The sequence below is a fragment of the Cibotium barometz genome, chromosome 33 (genome assembly GCF_041138505.1).
Source record: "Cibotium barometz isolate CiBa-2024 chromosome 33, ASM4113850v1, whole genome shotgun sequence".
Lineage (NCBI taxonomy): Eukaryota > Viridiplantae > Streptophyta > Polypodiopsida > Cyatheales > Cibotiaceae > Cibotium > Cibotium barometz.
Genome location: NC_141078.1, coordinates 22,316,130 through 22,335,336, shown reverse-complemented (window position 1 = coordinate 22,335,336; position 19,207 = coordinate 22,316,130). Strand labels below are relative to the sequence as shown.

At 46.2% G+C, this 19,207-nt stretch overlaps 1 protein-coding gene across 1 annotated transcript in view; it reads right to left on the bottom strand.

Annotated features, from left to right (window-relative positions):
- Positions 1-17,996, bottom strand: part of SEH1H (Transducin/WD40 repeat-like superfamily protein) — a 116,749-nt gene extending 98,753 nt beyond the window's left edge. The window contains exons 1-3 of the mRNA XM_086773024.1: positions 17,742-17,996; positions 17,398-17,515; positions 17,216-17,316 (exon numbers count right to left, since the gene is read on the bottom strand). Coding sequence (XP_086629150.1) covers positions 17,216-17,316; positions 17,398-17,515; positions 17,742-17,915 — 393 coding nt within the window. The 5' untranslated portion in view covers positions 17,916-17,996. The remainder of the gene's footprint in view (positions 1-17,215; positions 17,317-17,397; positions 17,516-17,741) is intronic.
- Between the last annotated feature and the right edge of the window lie 1,211 nt (positions 17,997-19,207).

The window sequence follows — 19,207 nt, the reverse complement described above, 5'->3', positions numbered from 1 at the left end:
CCGCCGGCGCACCTTCCCAACGCCGCTTGTGTCTCCCGCTTCTGGCTCGCCCGACACCAACAGTGACTAGCTCGTTATCTGCCTGGAGCAGCTCGCCTTCGCCTCTGCCATCAGCTCCGTACGCTTCAACCCAAGCTCCCCGTTGGCTGCCCACAGCCATCCGTCTGCTCCGCCTTGCTTTCCTCTGCACACCTTGTGACCTGTGTGCCCCCATCTGCAGCTTTGCACGCCTCCGTCTTGCCATCCGTGCTCTGCAACAACTCCCTCCAACGTCTTCACCTGCAAGGATTACCTTCAACAAGGTCTTCCCGGCTGCCAGGTACCTGTGTTTCAGTAAACAAAATAGGGTTTGCCAGGAAGATTTGAATTTGCAGGTGGTACAGGATTCAAGAAATTTGGGGAATTTATCAATTTCAGGACAAATTGAAAAAAATTGGGCATTTTGCTTTGCCTGCAATTTGGGGGTTTTTGAAATTGAGGTCAAAATCAGCAAATTGAACCTCTCTAATTTGCAGAAATTTGGGGGTTTTCAAAATTGAGGTCAAAATTGGCAAATTGAAGCTCATACATTTGCAGAAATTTGGGGCTTTTGAGGAAATTGGCAAATTAGATGCACATTGAAGCGATTGGAGTGCATAAAAATTGGGGATTTTCTGATTGGAGCATGTAATTGGGCATTACAGCTGCGATTTGTCGCGTATGTATACACATTGAGTGTAATTGGACAATTTGGTGCAGGTTTACACTTGCTTTGGTTTGCAGGCATACATTTGCGCAGGACATTTGGTTGCCTGGCAGTGCACATTGGTGCTTGGTTTGCTTGCAGTTATACTTTGTTGACATGGCACAAAATGCTACGGATGTATTTGGTGTGCTCACCCAGGAGGACAAGCTGGATGGATCTAACTACTCCCTCTGGAGTTTTATGATCCATAATTTGCTGGTAGCCAAAGGGCTTTGGGGCATCGTGTGTGGTGATGACACACGCCCACATACCATTCAGCCAGCCACGCCTCAAAGGGGAGGTGCTCAAAGAGCTCCTGATGTAGATCCTGCTCCCACACAAGAGCAGAAAAGATGGGACTCTAGAGATGCACAGGCCATGTCATTGATAGCCCTTTCAGTGAAAAGGACTATTATTCCGCACATTCGTTCGTGCAAGACATCGAAGCTTGCATGGGACACATTGGAAGCAATGTATCAGGTACGCAACGAGGCAAGAGTTGCCTACTTGAAGAGGCAATTGGATCTTCTTTCTATGGATGAGGGTGACTCTATGGCAGATCATCTCACCAAAGTGAAAGATTTGCAGGAACAATTGCTCAACATTGATGAGGTTATCCCAGACAGACAGATGGTCACCAACACTCTACATTCTTTACCGCCTTCCTACTTGGGTTTTCACACCTCTCTCAACCTCTCAATGAGAGGAGGTGGTGATCCCGTCACTTTTGAAGAGCTCGTGGGTTTACTCTTGCAGGAAGAGCAAACAAGAGCAAACATATCGAGCAACCGTGGTGGAGAAAAGGCATTTACAGCCAAGGAAAAGGGTAAAGCAAAGAGCTTTAAGCATGGGGGACAACAGTCTAACAAGGCTGGTCATGGACAGCCCTCTTCTAGTGGTGAAAAGTCTGACAAAGGGGATGCAAACAAGCCCAAAAAGAAGGGCAAATGTCACTACTGCCATAAGCCTGGACACTACATCAGTGAATGTAGGAAAAGGATTGCAAAAGAGAAAAAGAAAGAAGCAGGCAATGCAGTAGCAGACTCTTCGATGACAAAGCAAAGCAATCAGCTAATGTAATCCAGGAAGAGTACACTTTTTTGGTCACATGCACTAGTGACACACCAGGTGCTTCAGACACTGATATGTCTTGCATTGCATCTGACAAACAGAATGCATCATGGTATTTTGATAGTGGTGCTTCGAGCCACATCACTTCATGCAAAGATGTATTTCAGCACTTGGTTTATGCTTCAAATGGCCGCACTGTATCATGTGCAGATCATACCACATATCCAGTAAAGGGAATTGGTAATGTCATACTTATTGCAGCCAATGGTGCCAATATATGTATGAGAAATGTATTGTATGTTCCAGGAATAAAGAAAAATCTGCTCTCCGTCTCAGCCATAAACGACCAAGGTTTAAAGGTTGAATTTGAAGATGGGAAGTGTTTGGTAAAAGACCCATCAAAGGGTTATGAAATAGTCACTTCTGGAACACGATACAAAGGCTTGTATAAGCTGGACAGCTATGACAAGCGCACTTATGATGCAAATACAGTGGCTGCCCACACTCCTGCTATGCATGATGCAGAGCTATGGCATGCTCGTTTTGGGCATGTAAATTTTCAGAGTTTGATGCTTTTGCAGAAGCATCATATGGTTGATAATATGCCGCCTCTTGAGTCTCCACCGAGACATGTATGTGAGGGGTGTATTTTGGGAAAGATGCAACGAAAACCATTCCCCAAAGATGGAGCTGTTAGAGCTGAAAATAAATTACAGCTCATACATAGTGATGTATGTGGTCCAATGCGGACACCATCCATAGGGGGGCATCTTTACTTTGTCACATTCATTGATGACTACTCCAGGTTTGCTTGGGCTTACCCTTTAAAAGCAAAAGAAGATGTGTTTACATGCTTTCGACACTTTGTAGCAATGGCTGAAAATATGTGTGCATGTAAAGTCCAAACACTTCGCTCAGATAGAGGTGGAGAATACATGTCAAATGCATTCAAGGATTATATGCTTCAAAAGGGCATCAAGCACCAATGTACTGTGCCTTATACACCGCAGCAGAATGGTGTAGCTGAGAGGAAAAATAGATCTCTCATGGAGATGGCAAGATGCATGGTGAAAGCACAAAAGTTGCCTCACAAATTTTGGATGGAAGCTATAATGTGTGCAACTCATGTGTTGAACAGGTGTCCAACAAAAGCTTTGAAAACCATAACACCATTTGAGGCTTGGTATAGCCGAAAGCCAACAGTGGATTATATGCGTACATTTGGGTGTTTGGCATATGCACATGTGCCAGAACAACTCCGAACAAAGCTTGATGACAAAGCAATTAAATGCATTTTTGTGGGCTACAGCAATGAAAGCAAAGGATACCGTCTTTATAATCCAACTACACGAGGATTTTTGTGAGTAGAGATGTCGTATTTGCTGAAAATTCAGAACAGCCCATGGTCAGCTTGTATAAAAGCAATGATACAGGCATACAGGACATGTTTGATGGACTTTTACCCATTGCAATTAGGGGGGATTCAGATCAGCCAGCCCCTACACAAGAAAATCCACATGTAGAACATGTGGACCAGCCAGCCATTCAGCCCCCTTCTGTGGAAGAAGTGGAAGATCTTGTCAGGGAAGAGCAAACAGCCATAGACACAACCAAGTCAGTGCCAAGATGGTTGCTGAAAACTTTGCAAGAAAGCAAACTTGCAGCTCCACTCACAGGTAGAACAAGGGCTAGTTCCAGCCATGCCTTGAATGTACATCGTGAGGAGTCTGCATTCGCAATGGGTGGTCTCTTTGATTCAAAAGAGCCTTCTTCTTATGAAGAAGCACACGAGAATGAGCATTGGTTGCAAGCTATGCAAGCTGAAATTTCTTCTATCATGAAGAATAATACATGGGATCTTGTGGAATTGCCTAAAGGCAAGCATGTAATTGGCACAAAGTGGGTGTATAAAGTCAAAAGAAAGTCTGATGGTACTATTGACAGGTACAAAGCAAGACTTGTGGCTAAAGGCTACTCCCAGAAAAAGGGAATAGATTATGAAGAAACTTTTGCTCCTACTTCGAGAATGACCACAATAAGATCTGTGATTGCATTGGCTGCTCATAAAGGATGGAAAGTGCATCAATTGGATATAATAACTGCATTCTTAAATGGGGATTTACAGGAGGAAGTATATGTAAATCAGCCCATTGGTTTTGTAGTTCCTGGTGAGGAACATAAAGTATGCAGGTTGCACAAAGCATTGTATGGGTTAAAACAAGCTCCAAGAGCTTGGTATGATAAGATACATGCTCATCTAACCAGCCAAGGTTATGAGAATAGTCCAGCTAAAAGCACATTGTATGTGAAGAAAACCGATGCCGATATTCTCATAGTCATCTTGTATGTAGATGACATGCTCATTACAGGTACAAGCAAAGCACAAATTTCAGATTTCAAAGCTGATTTGAAAGCTGAATTTGATATGTCAGATTTGGGGCCTTTACACTACTATCTCGGCATACAGTTTATGCATACAGATGATGGCATTGTTATGCAGCAAACTAAGTACATAAAAAGTTTGCTAAAAAGGTTTCACATGGATGAATGTAAGCCCATTTCTACTCCGGTAGAACCAGGTGTACGGCTTACTATGCATGATATTGGAGAACCTTTTGAGGCCGGCCTTTATAGCCAGGCAGTGGGATGCCTCATTTACTTGTGTAACACGAGGCCAGACATATCTTTTGGGGTGTCTTTGTTGAGCAAATTCATGCACAGCCCAGGCACAAAGCATTGGCAAGCAGTCAAACGCATTTTTCGATATCTTAAGGGTACCCTGGATCTTGGTTTGTTCTATCCCAGGGGGGGCAGCTTGCAGCTTTATGCATACAGTGATTCAGATTGGGCTGGTGATTACGATACCAAGCAATCCACCAGTGGGAATTGTTTTTTTCTTGGCAGCTCATGCATATCTTGGTTGAGTAAAAAGCAACCCACTGTTGCTACATCTACTTGTGAGGCTGAGTACAGGGCAGTCTTTACAGCTACAGTAGATTGTGTATGGTTGAGGAGACTATTGGCTGATCTTCGTGAGTGTCAGCAGACACCCACCACCATTCTCACTGATAGCCAGAGTGCTATGGCCGTGGCACGAAATCCAGTATTTCATGCACATACCAAGCACATAGAGATTCATTATCACTATGTCAGAGAGAGGCTACATGCAGGGGAGATCTACACAGGATAATGTTGCAGATCTATTCACAAAGGCTTTACCTCGAGAAAAGTTTGAAGATTTTCGCAAAGCTTTGGGCTTACTCTCATACAGAGAGTGATCTGCTACCTTGTACATGTTCACACTTCCACTACAGGGGGGATTTGTAGGCATATGCTCACTTATGGTAGTGCTATGTGTGAACAGGGCTTAACCAAGGGCACTTTTTCCCATGTGGTTTTTCCCCTTGGACATCAAGTGTGAAAGGACACATATAATATTTTGTAGTTCTATATTATATGGATGTGGCACACATGCAAGGGTTGACTTGCATTTTGTGGATACCACACTTTTGGCTCTCTCTCTCTCTCTCTCTCATTTCTGTGTGTGAGCTTCTCTACCCTGCACCTAACCCTAATGTGCAGGTTTGTGTGTGTGAGTGTGTGAGTCCAACACCCAACACAGATCACCTGCGTTTCTGTCCAGCAGCATCAGATCCTCTGCGTTTCTGTCCAGCAGCCTCAGAACACCTACGTTTTCAGTTCAGGAGCTTCCCTACAGGTCTGCGTTTCTGTCCACAGCAGTTTCCAGCCCTGAATCAACAGTCTACAGCAGTTTCCAGCCTACTGTGCATCATCCATACTTGCAGCAGTCATCTGGTGAAGGTAACACAGCATTCATAAGTGTTTTCAGCATTCTAACATAGTGTAGAACAGTCCACCTTCTTCTTCTCTCAGCCTCAGGTGTGCAGCCCTTCCTCATGCCCTTGGGAAGAGTGCATAGGCTCGAGATCAAGTCATCGAGGTGTTTCTACAGCAGTGTACAGATCAGCCACTCTCCGATGATGGTAAGTGTGATCATTCTTCAGTTAATCAATTTATTCATCAGTTTAATGCTCATTTTCCTTTAGCTAGGATCACAGACCCACAAGACAAAGTCCACTTAGCGGCTCCCCATCTCACTGGTGAGGCAGTCACTTGGTGGCAGCATTGGTCTAGTATTCATACAGACCAGGCCACAGGTGTCACAGCCTTTGACTGGGACATCTTTGTCCATGACCTGAAGACCAGATTTCTCCCGCCCCAGTACATGACCGGTCTGAAAGACGAGTTCTATGGACTCAGACAGAACGGATCCCCAGTGCTTCAGTTTTCCGGTAAGGTTATTACTTTAGCACATCAATTAGGGTTATCTGAGCAGGCTAAGATGGAGCAATTCATTCGTGGATTGGACTCTACCATTCGGTTCACAGTTCGTAACTTTGAACCAAGTACATATGACCGGGCTCTGACTCTCGCTCAGAATGAAGAAATGAAGCTTAACGGGGGCAAGCACAAGCAGTCATCTCAGTCCAGTACCAAACCTCAACAGGGGAAGGGTAATTCGTCTTCTAAAGACACTAAGACAGACAACAGTCCTAGCTCTAGTTCAGGGGGTAAGGAATCCAAGCCTAAGAAGACCCCTGAGGAAAAGGCTCAAGCATGCATCACTGGAGGCTATCTTCCTCCAGAGGAGCAAAGACAGTATCAGTCAGAAAACAGATGTTTTTTCTGTCATACTATTGGGCATGGTAAGAAGGATTGTCCAAAAAGACAAGCGGAGCAAGCCTCCAAAGAGCCTTCTGCCACAGTTGTCGCAGTATCCCCCGCTCCTCCAGACCTGCCTGCTACCACCAATGCGGTTCAGATCTTACCTTCTATGCATTCCATGCCATCCGTGGTACTTGATGCTAAGCAGGAGGGTGAAGCAACAACCACACAGAAAAGCCTGATCCGAGCTTATGGCTCTGCCAAGGGCCGACAGTTCATAATCCTTTTTGACATGGGCAGTTCTGAGGACGCCATCTCTCCCTAGTTGGCTACCAACATGAGCTGTACCTTAGTGCCCTATCATTTGGAGGTAGACGGGTTTACACCTGGTCTCCGCACCCACATCTCTCAGAAGGCACAACAGTTTTCTTTTCAAGTTCAAAAGGCCTCATTCCAACGAGATTTCATTGTCTCTCCTCTTTTGGGATGTGACATGATCTTAGGAATCCAGTGGTTTCGTCAGTATGAACCTATTCCCAATTAGGGGCAGGACACCTTTATTATCTCTAAAGGTTTTCCTGAGCCTATCATGATTCGGAGGGATAGGAGCATTCTTGGCGTTCCTATGATTTCTCATCTCCAAGCCCGACGAGCTATGTGCAAGGGAGCAGAAGGAGCATTAATTTATGCTGAGACAACTTCTATCTCATCAATAACCGCTGTCTCATCATCTTCAGTCCCTCAGTTGGCAGATCTCCTTTCTCATTCAGACATTTTTAAGGATGATCTCCTACCCAGTATCCCACAGTTAGCAGAACCTCCTAGCAAGTTTCCCTCTTGTCTTTCCAAGACTTTCAAGGGCAAGCTAGAACAGCAGTCAATTCTCAAACATTTGAAACATGTTCCTTATGGACACATTTTCATAGTCACCACAAACCACCAAGCACTTAAGTGGCTCCCGACGATGCCAAGTGCCCAGTGGAGTGCTCAGCACACTAGACAGGGTCAGCTCTTCCACCAGGCTGGAGGAATGATCAAGTACATCCCTGGTCAACATAACCCAGTAGCAGATGTTCTTAGTAGAAAGACCAGCATCCCGACCAGTCAGGGAACTACCATTCTCAACATCTCTGGAAAAGACTTAGAAGATCAGTATGTCGATTCTGTAGAGTTTGGTACTCAACCCAGGTTGGCCCTCAATTTTGAGCCTGGCCATCATTCAGTTCACAGACAGGCATGTAAGTTTAGACGAGATATCCACTTCAAGGAAGGGGATTGGGTCTCTCAGTGCATCATGAAACAAAGATTGAAACAAGTGGGCAAACATTGTCCCAAGCTTTCATTCCGTAGTTTTGGCCCTATTCCAATAGTTAAGAAGTTAAGTGATGTCTCCATGAAATTAAAGTTGCCTGCCAGTTGGACAATGCATGATGTTTTCCATGTTTCTTGGCTAAAACCATACGTTGGTCCAGAAGTGTTTGATGTTTCAGACGAACAGCAGCCAGACGTGGTAGACGAGGCAGAAGTTATTGAGTCTGAGCAGATCCTTCTTCATCGATGGAAGCATGGTTCCGGTCGATGGATTCGTCAGTTCTATACGAAATTCCGAGATCGAGGCACCCACGAAGCCGTATGGCTCGACGAGGAGTTCTTCCAAGAGTACCCCAAGTTATTGGCGGACTACTTGGAAGCCATGAACCTGCCGCCAAGCTAATCAGGAGTAGCTGAGTCCCCACGCACTACGTACGCCCTAAGTCTTCTTTGCGAGGTGGCAACACGGCTTCAACCTAGCATCCAACCCTCCAGCTGGCGTTTCAGGCTTTCCTGTGGACAGTCTGCTTCCCAGGCCTTAGGAAGGAATACCTTCCTCTCCTTCCGATGATAGGTAGTGCTCTCCACCGCTCGGTCAAGATTCCATCCCTTCGTATCTGCATAGGCTCTCCGCACACAATGCCGCATGCCATATCTCTTCCTTGCCTCCGGGGAGCGCCCATTCTGCAAAGAGTAGAATACTCTCGCCTCCCAAGCCGATGCTCAATGGTAACACCCCCCCACCCCCCAAAGCCCAACTACCTCAAGGAACCCACCTCCAATCCCTCTTGTTTGGAGGCCGTTACCTCACCGAGATTCCTCTCGAGGTTCCTAGGTTCTACTGAGGCCCTCTAGCCCTACTATATCGAGCCTTCGGCGGACCTTTCCTCGCACCCTTCCTCTCAGGAGGATTCCTCCCTCCCTCTTCCTTCTCCCTCCCCTCAACTTCCCCGTGCCCCCAACCCCTCCCTTCCCCCCCAAACCTTCGTCTCCAGCTCTCCCCTCAGTAGCTCCCCCTGACCCATCTCCTTCACAACCCTCTCCCCCCCCTCCCTCCGCCTCTCCTAAGCATTCCCACCGCCTTCCAACCGCACCAAACCCAAAGCAGAGGCAGCCGGCGAGTTCAATTCGCTGCTTGATTCATCGCTTCTCAAAGCCAGTTGAGACGAACATCGCCGCCTCTACGGTGAGGGCTCTCCCGCCAGAGTCGCAAGGCGGCCCTCCCAAGGTTTTGGGGCAGCCAGTGGATTACAGTTTCTTCCGATGTCTCCCTGTCGAAGGAATTGGTATTTCCGAGGAGATGATGGCTCCCATTGAGATTTGTGTGGTGTTTCATCACTCCAGGCCCTTCACGCCAAAGTGGCGATGATCTTCTCCTCCCCCCAAGTGCAGCACCGGGGACGGAATGGGATACGAAGTCAGTGTCTACCGCCATCTTGGGGTAGGCAGTCAGGCTCTCTCATCATTTGCATGATATGCGCATCTCCGACATACTTACTCATCTTTGGCCCGGATGGAGATGAGAGGCTCAGACCACAAGGACCAGGACAGGGAGGTGGTGTCCTCCAGCTTGGAGATGCTCCTCTTTGTGTTCCTTCATACCTCAGTAGCAGTTCCCCTTCCCCCCTTATACAGAAACCTCCAGCTTGGAGATGCTGCTCTGTGTTCCTTCATATCTCAGTAGCAGTTCCCCTTCCCCCCTTATACAGAAACCTGCGCTACGACAAGTGGAGCCCAGATTTATGCTTATTCCCGGGCTCAGACAGAGTGGCGTCACATGGAGGGTGTTCATCCCTAGGACTAACTATGATTACTCCCCATCAAAGCCCGTTCAAGTGGGGGGTAGTTCCGATAGTTCCGCTTCCCACAGAGACTAGATATGTGGATTGCTTCATGGAACAGCAGGGTTTGGGAGGGTTGCAGTGCTTTTGGAGGCGTGGCGTCCTCCAAGAGCACCATCTTTTAGAGGGGCGTACCCACCGCTGTGGGAAGATCCTACCAAGCAAGAGTTGCACTTTGTGGTTTCCTTCTTTTGGCCCCTCCGGGACACAAGGGAGAGTTATTGACACTAGTCGGGCTCAGTGGGTGACCATCACAATTGGCAAGGATTGTGTGGGCTTTTTAAATGTATATACTCTGAACGCCACTGTAGGCAGAGCCACCTTCTGGACTACTGTTCGCCAGTCCCTTCCACAGGCCGACTTATGGTACATGGGCGGGGACTTTAACAAGATAGAGTCAGCAAAGGATAGCCTCAAAGGAGGCATGGCTACAAATTCTGGCTCAAAGTACTTTGCTTGAGAGGAGTTGATCCTAGCTCTTAGGGGGTAGGACCCTTGGCACTTACCAGAGTTTGGATGCAACCCTAAGAGTCTATGCCTCTCGAGGTCTGACAAGAGGAGAATTGGCCCCAATCTCTCTAGACTTGATAGATTTTATGTGGATGAGTGGGCTTGCGGTCGTGGGGGCATGATTGGTATTTTGGCAGGCACTACTTTCTTTGATCACACTCCGGTTATTTTGTCGCTGGAGGATCCTTGGAGGTAAGACAGACACTTCAGCACTCGGATCCCTGACAGCCTCATCCAGGACTCCAAGATATGCAGCATGATCGAGCAAATATGGGAGAGACTGGATTTTCTCGCAGAATCTGCCACAGGCACCTTGATGCAGGCCTAGGTGAGATTATCAGTTTACTACAAGAGGTAGCATAGAGCAGATTGGCTAGATTCCATGAGCAGAAGGAGCATTCAAAATTTGCGATGGGGTCGGAATATCCTATCCATCATACGATTAAACGTAGCAGGAGCATTGGTGAGACCAAAAGGCATTACCAAAAATTCATATAATCCAAAGGCTGTCCTGAATGCAGTCTTATGGACATCTTGTGGAACCACTCGTATTTGGTGATAACCACTCTTCAAGTCAAGTCGGCTGAAGCAAGCCGAACCATCAAGCTTATCCAAAATATCATCAATACGCGGAATTGGGAATCTGTTCTTGATGGTAAGCTTGTTTAAAGCTCTGTAGTCCACACACATACGGGATGATCTGTCCTTTTGAACAAGAAGCACAGGGGAGCAGTAAGGTGAGGAACTGGGCTGAACCAAACCTTTCTCTAAAAGCTCGTTTACCTGCTTCATGATCTCTTCTTGTTGTGCAGCACTCACTCGGTATGCGGGTTTGTTAGGTAGAGAACTACCTGGCACAAGATCTATACGATGATCTTCGGGCCTTTGGGGAGGTAATTCACCTGGCAATGAATCAGCAAAACAGTCGTTGAATGCATAAAGAAAATTCAGCCTATCATTAGACATAGCATCCACATTTTGATGATTTGGCACAAGGCTATCACGAACAAAAATCAAGTACGCAAAAAGACTCTTTTTCATTGCTTTATTAATTTGGATGTGTGATACAAGTGGGATGGAATCCCCTTCTTTGCCAGCATCAATAAAATGCATGCGGCCTTTATGCATAAAAGAAATAATATTGGACTTGTAATCTTTCTCGGGCTCAAGCCTATGGTGCCACGGCTTGCCCAACAATACATCACATCCATTTAGTGGAGCAACTAGGAAATGTTCATTATCAAGGTAAGCCCTGGATATGGATGCGCAACTTCCCTATCAATGGGGTAACCTGCACCTCTTTACCAATAAATGCAGCTTCGGCTTCAATCTGAGGTCCCATGTTCTCAACCTCAATACCCAATGCAGCTGCCGTTTGCATAGAGATGAAGTTATCGGTTGCACAGTCATCAAACATGAATAAGGCGGGCTGATCCTTGATTTGCCCCCAAGCCTTGCATATCATTCGCTCTTTTGCATCATGACTTGTATTTCCTTGCACATCAGGAACTGCATGTACATTAGCCTTGGTTTGCTTGTCCTCATGCTTAGGTTTGCGGTCAAGGCACTGTCGAAACATGTGCTCTTTGCTACCACAAGAAAAACATTTTCCATCCTTGGCATATTGCTCTCTTTGCTCCGGAGTGAAGCCGAATTTGTTCTTCCTTGGACCCTGATCTTTAGATGTGGTATTTTCAGCTTTACCACCCTTGTGGGTCTCCCGGAAGTTCTTTTTAGGTGGTTGTCCACCCTTTTGCAGATTTGGGACAGCCTTGTCTTTCCCCTTTGAACCTCCTTGATCCTATTTGATCTTGAGCACCAATTGCTCCGTAGCAAGAGCAGAAGCTGTGAGCTGTTGCAAAGTATGTTTCGGGTGCAATTCAATGCCCGAACGATATGCTGGTTACAGTCCAGAGCGAAACTTCCTTTTCTTTCATCCTCAGTGATTTGCATAAAGGGAGTTACTTCCAGCAACACTTTCCAGAACTTGTTGACATACTGTTGCACACTTTCATTATCTCTTTGCTCAAGCCTGTCCCACTTTTGAGTGAGAGTTTGCTCCACATTTGGTGGCAAAAACTGAGCATAGAATTTATCCTTAAATTCCTTCCAGGTGCAAATGGGGTCCTTGGTGATCTTTTCAGTGATCCACCAATGAGCAGCGGTCCCTTTCAAAAACATGCTAGCATGGCGTACTTTAGACTTTTCAGTGAAGTCTTCATCACTAAAAGCACCCCTCTTTGATGTCATCTTTGCGGAAGAGGTAGGCAAGTGCCAACTCCCTTGGTTTCTTGCCCACTTCCCGTGCCATAGACTCAAAAGTTACATCTACCATTGCATCAGCTTTCCTAGCTTCAATGGCGCTATGCACATGGGGATCTTCATGCAGAAATTTTAACTCTTGCTCTTGTGCCTGCAAAAGTTTTCTCATATGTTCCATTTCAGCCCTCATTGCATCAGGCTCTTGTTCAAGCATGACTGTCTTTCCTCGAGACAGTTGACCCTTTGATTCACTATCATTAACCCTTTCAAGGGGCTTATGCCTTCCTCGCAGGGCATCAGAACCACGAGAGGCACTAGATGGACCCCTCGAATCAGGCACTTCCAAAGGGTTGCCTTGGCTGTCCATTGTGTTTAAGTGTGCTAAAAGCGGGGTGTCCAGTACACAGGTTCGTTTCCTCATTAGGAAGAGGGAAACAACTTGGCTCTGATACCAATGAAACCGATCCCGTCAAGTGGGAAAGACTCCGTTGGACACCCACACGCGTAATAGCACAACTTAATACCACAATTTAATATGGACAACTTAAATACAACTTGAAATTGAAATGAAATGAAATGAGATAAATGGACACCAGCACTGGGGCCGGAACGGGCCGACCCCCCCTCAATATATGATATATTTATTGGGAGTATTTAACAAATACAATGCTCCATGGCTTCCAAGAACCAGATAATGTCCATGTACAAATGAATACAGTACCAAACAAATGGCTCGAAGTAGATATTCGAAGCAGAACGACCACTAGCGTGGTCCAGTCTCTACGGTCCTGTGCCTTCACTGGACTCCGCGGAGAGCGCTCAACTGGTGTTCTTGGACCACGCACAAACAGGCGCTCCCGTACTAACGCCTGGCTCTCCCGATCAAAGCACCTTTGGACCGAGGTTCTCCAATAGCTTGGACTACCCGGCACCGAACGGGTGTTGCCGTAAAGAGAGTCCCTTATCAGATTTATCACAAAGTGCTTTACTAAAATCTGAAATTCACTTACTTGTAGCCTTGCAGATGGAAGACCAATACCCGTGGTATTTGTGTGCAGTTACTTGAGTGAGACACCGAGTCACAGCAGCCTGTCGAGGAGATTGAGAAGGAGCTTCCTGTGTAGAGGGTGTAGCCACCGTAGGAACACAGCCAAACTGTGGACAGTAGCCTACTGGAGCATAGCAAGCTGATGATGGACAACGACCTGGCTGCAGAGCTTGGTTTGTAGTGCAGCCACATGAGAGAAACAAGGAAACAGCCGCCTAAAGCATAGGGGGCGCCTGGCTGCTGTGTACAGCCACCTGTCTTCAACCTGCACAGCCGCCTGTAGGGGATAGTCAGCTGAAGGACAGGCGCAGCCTACTGATGTTGCAGCGCCTGCTGAAGATAGCCCGCGTCTGCCTGCAAGGGATCAAGGCAGCGCAGCCTGTGGAGTATGCAGTCGCCCCTGGAAGAGAGTATGCGCAGTAGTACAGTAGGAGATGGCAGCCGCCTGCAGCAAGTTCAGTCGCCAGCAGAGATGGGGAAGATGGCGTTGCTTGAGACTATGCACAGAAGGAGGTTGCCGGCAGAATCTTCTTTTCGAAAGTTGGTGGAAGCGATCGCCGGGGTGAGTCTACGCTGGAGGTGAAAGCTTTTTTTATAAAGATTAAAGTGGAGTTAACAAATTGATTTGGCTGGCTCCCCACGTATGCATGTGGGCGGCCAGTTCTTTGGGGGTGTGGGTAGGTGACCATGCACCCACCCCCACACACACACTTAAGTGGGGCTCCCCACCTTGGCCCCTAAGTGGGTGCCCAAAGTGGGTGCCTACTTTTAAGAGTGTGTGAACATATAACCTTATAAATCAAAAGGTTAGAGATTAAAGTATTAAACTAACATGTGCAAAAATACTTACCACCTGTTCACATGCACCAAAACTCGTCAGAAGACAGAGCAGACTTCACGACTCACTGGCAGGCGTCCCCGCTCAGTAAGTGACACGTCAAGCAAGCAAACACAAAAATACAAGTCATGCGAAAACAGTTTCAAACATGCAGAACATGAGTGCATGTGCAAATAGTATCATGGACATATCTCCCGTTCATCGAACAAGTACAAAATATCTGTCGGCACAAAAATGGCACGATGTAAAACATAAAAACCTGGTCTTCCTATGGAGTGACAGTCCCATAGGTAAGACACAGTTCCAGGCACGAGCCTCCCTATGGAGTGACAGTCCCATAGGTAAGACACGGCACAAATACTGGCTCTTCCATGGCATCCCATGGGTCGAACACAGTCCAGGTCATACACGGGTGGCACCAGTCTGGCTCCCGTCCATACGACACCATCCTGTTAACACGCGGGTGGCACCAGTCTGGCTCCCGTCCATATCAGCAAAATACTGGCCTCTTCACATGAGACACCGGCCTGGCCTCAAGTGAACGAGACACAAAAACTCGAGATGGACCAAATGGTCGGCCAATTGGTGACATCCTCCCAGACTTCTAAAGAGTTGTCCTCAACTGAAAAGCCTCAAGATATGCCTGCAACAACTGTGGGTAATCAACAAAATAGTCCTCATTTACCCATTTTGCATCAATAGGCAAATAATTCTTAAACTTCACAAGGTATCTCCTGGAAAGCTTTCTTGCAGGTAGCTTTCGCTCCTTGTGAAACACAATCTGTTCTGGCTGGAGGATCTCCTCAAGCTCATCAATCTCTGGCGGATCTTCTGTGATGACAGGCTCATCAGGATCTCGCACCACATATTTCCGAAATAGACTCACATGAAAAGCATTGTGAATCTTCCTGTGACTAGGTAAAGCAAGCCTGTAGGACACTTCATTGATCTTCTGAATCACCTTGAAGGGTCCATAATAGCGAGGAGAAAGCTTAGCATATGATCCTTCTCGTCCTGGCCTCTTTCGAAGCCTGGCTTTCTCAAATTTCAGCAAAAAACCAATCACCTTCTTTGACTTCTATGTCCCTTCTATGCTTATCAGCAACCATTTTATGCTTATCCTGCCTTGCAATGGCTGTCCGCACCTGACCAAAGGCGACATCCAAATCACAAACATATTCATCAGCTGCAAAAATCTCATCCTTTGTACGAAGGATGGGTGGCAATACCACTTTGCCATAGATAATCTCAAACGGAGCTTTTCCCGTGGAAGCATGGATCGTATTGTTGTAGGCAAACTCAACAAGTGGAAGATACTTGGTCATCATGCCTGCTTGACTAATGTGTAGTTCAGGATAAGGGGATGCCTTGAAACTATCTGCTGACATGGTTATGTGGCATGTGACAGGTGGTAAGTATTGGCCAAAACCTAGCCTTAGGAATTAGCAATAATTTATAAGTGAGTGTGTACACGCTTCATTAAGTTTTGGGCGACCAAAACTCACTTATAAATTATGACCAGTCCTGTGTTCGCATTCGCACACATTGATGTCCCGAGGCAGACAAAGCTCAATGCCCACCGCCCAAACCTTATCCCCGAGGGCTTTTGGATGTAGTTTCCGCTAAAAAATGGCTCCATCTAACTATGGAATCACGAAGTGTCGAGGAAGGTTCTCCGAAGAGGTAATGAGGACTCATATGGTTGCTGCCCTCGCCCCACTGTGGGAGGGAACTTGAGAACCTTGCCCAAAGAGCACCCAATTGCCAGGAGAAGAGTATGATAGTCCTTGGGGTGGCCGGGAAAGCAAACCAATACGAAGAAACCTGTAGCTCCTGCCAACTGATTAGAACCCGGAGAAAACCCGTGCTTCCACCAGGCCAAGTACACCGTACTGTAAACGAGCTTGATGACAAAGTCTTCTCCACTAAGGTGGCCAAGTCAAACTCAATCCAGATATATCCGTTGGCAAGAAATTGGACATCTATGATACGACCCTGTTCACCAGCTAGGGCAACTTGCAGGAGGTCACCGATCTGTCCCCTACCGACAAACTTGCACACCAAGGTCTTGGCTTCCAGGGAAGTCACTGAGGTGGATGGAGAAAAGACAGAAGGAAACCTCGAGGTACATGGAGCAGCTGCGATGAGTCCTTCGAAAGGGAAGAGCCAAAGGCCTCTAGCCAACTGCCAACAAGGTCACAGAACTAGCCAAGAAGCAGCTGGGAAGACGGACGGAGGGTTGAAAGGAAGGGAAAGCGACGGGAGACCCTGGAGAATGGGCAGAGGAGAAAAAGGGTTTGAGGAAAGAAATACCCACACCCAAGAAGGCAGGAGGTGACAGAAAAGGAGGGAAGGGGGGTGGAGAGCAGCACAAAATAGCAGAGGATGGTGGGGAAGCAAGGCAGGCACAGTCGGGTGCAGAGAACAGCAGTGTGAAGGGCAGAGAAGGGCCAGAAGAGAAAAACGGTGGCTGGGGAGGGGCTTGCACACAGGAGTGAGTGGCTACTTGACCTAGCGGGATCTCCAGGCCTTCACATCGGGCGACAGGCTCTCAATTCTGCTACTTTCTTGAGTGGATCTTCTCTTTCTTTTGGCTTCTTAGAAAGTCTTGTGAAGAATTATCTTTCTTTGTAATAGTATTGAGTAACAGTTTTAATTACTTAACAAAATCCTGTGGTGATTTTGAAAGGACAAACAGACCTAGACTTTCACACAAGAGCACACATACAACTGCATTTATTTCTTCTCATGAATGAATGGTAGCCTTTTTTTGAAGATGTAGGGATTTAGAAAGAGAGTTATCATGATGAGTGAATACTATGAACTAGAATCCTTGTGAAGAAATGTAATCATCTTTCTATGCGTGCATTCCTGCTACTGAATTAGCTTATTGACAACTCTGATACAAGCAAATATTGATTCACCAGTTTCAAACCAGCAGAAGAGTTCCCAAATTGCATGTCTAGAATTGGACTATGAACATCGTCCAGAGAAGCAGTCAATCTCCAAGTCTTGTCTTTTTCTCCTGGGGCCAGAAAATACAGCAGAGCTCAGCTTTTAAGAAATAAATCGATGTGAGTCTTTGTATGGAGTTACGTGCTCTCACCCTCAACAACAACTTCCTCCCACACTGAGATGGCACCGTTTGCAGAGCAGGACGCGAGCATATCCCCATACTCCGGTGGGCCCCATATCACTTTTGGAGTAGGACCACCCATGGCAGCCTACCAAAAAAAAACATGGTTCGAGTTATGGATGCCCTTGAGCTGAGAGTTCATAAAAAGACTTCTGGAAATATGCAAAGCCTCTCTTTCGCACTACCCTAGCTTAATCCCAGCGATGGTCATGTCTAGCAGAAAGCACCTGGGCGAGGGACGCACGCGCAAACACAGATAAATTACCTGTGAGAGAGAGAGAGAGAGAGAGAGAGAGAGAGAGAGAGAGAGCGACCTTCCAGTGGGCGGTGAGGGTGAGGTCCTCCCCCGCACCTGCGCCTAGGGCAGTGTTGTGTGTTGTGGCGTCCCAGACTTGAATGGTCCCATCAGCGCCAGCCGCAGCCATCCTGTGTCCGCAGTAGTTCCAGCAGGTCTGCGCAACCACGCGGTCTAGCTGCGCCATCTCCATGGCAAACGGGTACTACTTTGAATTTGTTGAATGTCGATCAAAGCTCATTTCTTTTTAAGACATGGTGTAATTTCTTGAATTTCTTTAGTTGTACTACTTTGAATTTCCTATTTAAAAGTCGATCAAAGCTCATTTCTTTTTAAGACACTATGTCCAATTTGTGAAGGTGGTATAATATAATACGAGTATTCTTCTTCTTCGAGGGGTTGGGGACAATTTTACTCAAATGCTCAAACAGAGCTCCTCCACTAAGTGGTATATCAATATTTTTCTCACCACCTCTTCATGGCTCTTTTCATATTGGCCTACACATCTCCTTATCGTCTTCTCAACTTATCGTCTTCTCAACAACCTTACCATCCAATGCCAATGTCCTACCAAAGCTTACACTTTGGGACACGAATGATGGGTATTATAACATCAATGATCGCAACTTGACTACCATTACCAAGTCACAAACAAATTATACAATGTCTTCACTCTAGTGTAGCAAAACTACTAACTTCGAACCCAAAACGATGGGTTGGACATAAGCACAAATCCACTCCAATTCAATAGGTAATCCTTCCTCTCTCTCTCTCTCTCTCTCTCTCTCTCTCTCTCTCTCTCTCTCTCTCTCTCTCTCTCTCTCTCTCTCTCTCTCTCTAAACTTGAAAATTTGTAAATGACCAAAATAATAATTAGAATCACGAATGAACATTATACACAAAAAACAATACATTTAAAAACTATACGAAAATGTGGTGCCCGAAATGCTTTACGTACAAAAGTCCCCATAAGCTATATAGTTGTCACCAAAAAATCTCATGAATATAATAGACCATACTGAAATGTGGTAACCAAAATGTTTCACATACGAAGGTCATCATAACCTATATAACGACTACTAAAAAAACTCATATACAACGACCCTAAATTGGAAGACATAATATATCTAAGTAGAACCAGACGGTGCCACAGAATCTTGGTGTCCAGTAGACGTAGAGCTTACTTGGTCAAAAAGATGACGTCCATGTGATGTCCTACGCATGCTATGATGACGCTTATACTCTCAAAACTGCTAGCTCTATTCTCAAATTGACCTGTACGTAAGTAATACATAAAAACTCATTAAAAACTTTGGATTTTTTAGATAAAAGAGTTTTACAATAATATTTTACATATCCATGTCAACAGACGACGTACTTTCATAGATAGGGGTACGAGTAAGCCACAAAAAGCTATGCATATAGTCATCATTATGAATATGCCCAATAGCTTTCCAGTAGGTTCTCCATAGCCTAAGTAAGACA